Source organism: Calidris pugnax, unplaced genomic scaffold (genome assembly GCF_001431845.1).
Source record: "Calidris pugnax isolate Ruff unplaced genomic scaffold, ASM143184v1 C14839928, whole genome shotgun sequence".
In the NCBI taxonomy this organism is placed as follows: Eukaryota; Metazoa; Chordata; class Aves; order Charadriiformes; family Scolopacidae; genus Calidris; species Calidris pugnax.
This window is the reverse complement of record NW_015094114.1, coordinates 1-1,725: the sequence shown is the minus strand read 5'-3', so window position 1 is coordinate 1,725 and position 1,725 is coordinate 1. Positions and strand designations below refer to the sequence as shown.

At 35.4% G+C, this 1,725-nt stretch overlaps 1 protein-coding gene across 1 annotated transcript; it reads right to left on the bottom strand.

Annotated features, from left to right (window-relative positions):
• Positions 1-96: 96 nt before the first annotated feature.
• On the bottom strand, positions 97-1,659 carry LOC106900739 (kinetochore-associated protein 1-like; the record flags this gene model as incomplete). Its single annotated transcript, XM_014962880.1, has 3 exons — positions 97-192; positions 552-687; positions 1,541-1,659. Coding segments are annotated over 3 exons (351 nt in total), but the record flags the coding sequence as incomplete, so codon positions are not given.
• Between the last annotated feature and the right edge of the window lie 66 nt (positions 1,660-1,725).

Here is a 1,725-nt window from a genome sequence, read left to right as displayed (position 1 = left end):
AGTTTATGTATCTATCACATTCTTTAGAAATCAGTGGATTAAAAAAAAGCCTTTTTCTCACCTTGCTACAGAACTTCATGCTTAAAAATTCCTTACCATATTGAAACCAACGAGTTTCTGTAGGAGGCCATTCCACAGCTGGGAATCGTACACTTTGTAGTCTAGACTGAGTTCTGTCACCAGTCTAACAGCCTGCAGGAGAGCAAGGACATGCTGCATTTTAATATACATTCATGATCTTCTAGGAAGGCTAAAGCTTTTTTTATCTGTCATTTTCAAGTTTTAGACGTGCATGTGTATATTTCAACTAAAGAACAGATCGCTTCCATTTTATGGCTGTAACTTGGGAGTATTATTGTTGAAGTCTTAATAGAATAGTACACATTTTTGGTCATATGCTACTGTCTGTTATTGTCTAAATCTCATTTACCTGCCTTTGTCTTCAGTGTTAAGTTAGCTGTTTACAAAATATACTTGGTAACATAAAGTAATTGTCAAAGTTAAATTCCAGACAAAGTGTAACAAAATTACAAAGGATTTAAAAATCCTACCATGGGTTCATGGCTGTGATTCTTCCACAGCCCCTTGATCATTCCTTCCTTAGGACTCTTATGAAATGATTCATAAGTATATGGGATATTCAAGATTTCAAACTCTGCCAGATAAATGCAGCATTTTAGAAAATACCTGTAAAAAAACCCCAAAGAACAGTCCCCCCAAAAACATGAGTTAATGATATTTACAGTGACTATTATATTATAAATCACATAATCAAGCCCGGGACAATATTGGAAAAGTGTTCTATTGCTTTAAAAAAAAAAATAGATTGTATTTCTACTTATGAAGGAGATCTTAATGAAGTAAAAAACTTTTGTAAGTGCTTAGGGAAACTTCATTCACCTGAATGATGGATGGCCTGGATCATCTCTAGAGACAAACCAGTTACTATAACTCTTACAACTAAAATTTAATTCATGCACAGGGACTGCATATTCACAGAAACCCACACGTAGCTCTTTGACATGATGTACTCTGAAAACATCACTTTCCATTAAAAAGGCCCCGATTCCAGACTATCAACACAGAAATTCTATTCTGGCTATTTTCTAAGGAAGTTAGTTCTACAGATATTTTCAGAGAAACAACATTATTCTGCCAGGATTTTGGTTCCTTATTTTTGCAGACATCTGTCTCTGTAAGATGAGTGGTTCTGAACTCTGAAAAGAATATGATGTATATCTGGGTAGGAGAAAATTCTTCAGTTACTAGAGAAGTAACTGCAATCCATGGAAAAAGGAATAAAATATTTTCAGTGTAATGTCATGCTACTTTCAGGTTTACAAATTAGGACTGATGTACTGGACTGCATTACAGTGTAGATAAAAGATCTAATTATACTCTTCAGAAACAGACTGCAAAAGCTCAGAAACCAGATTAGTAAAAAAAGAATTCTCCAAGTATCACATATTTCTTTCCAATGGCTGTTAAAGACCAAGAAAACATCACTATTAAGGAACATCTTCAGGAAAATTCATCATACTTTACTTCCTCAATGGGTTTCTTGAAGAGCGTTTCCACAGTCTTGGTATCAGCCAAGTAGAGCAAACACTTCAGTGCTCTGCTCCTGTGAACAAATGTCAGCTGAGTGACACCAATGGGCTGAGGGGGGAGAAAAACACAGTGAAAAGTCACAACAATTGGCTGAACAACTAGAAAGAGGGTTAT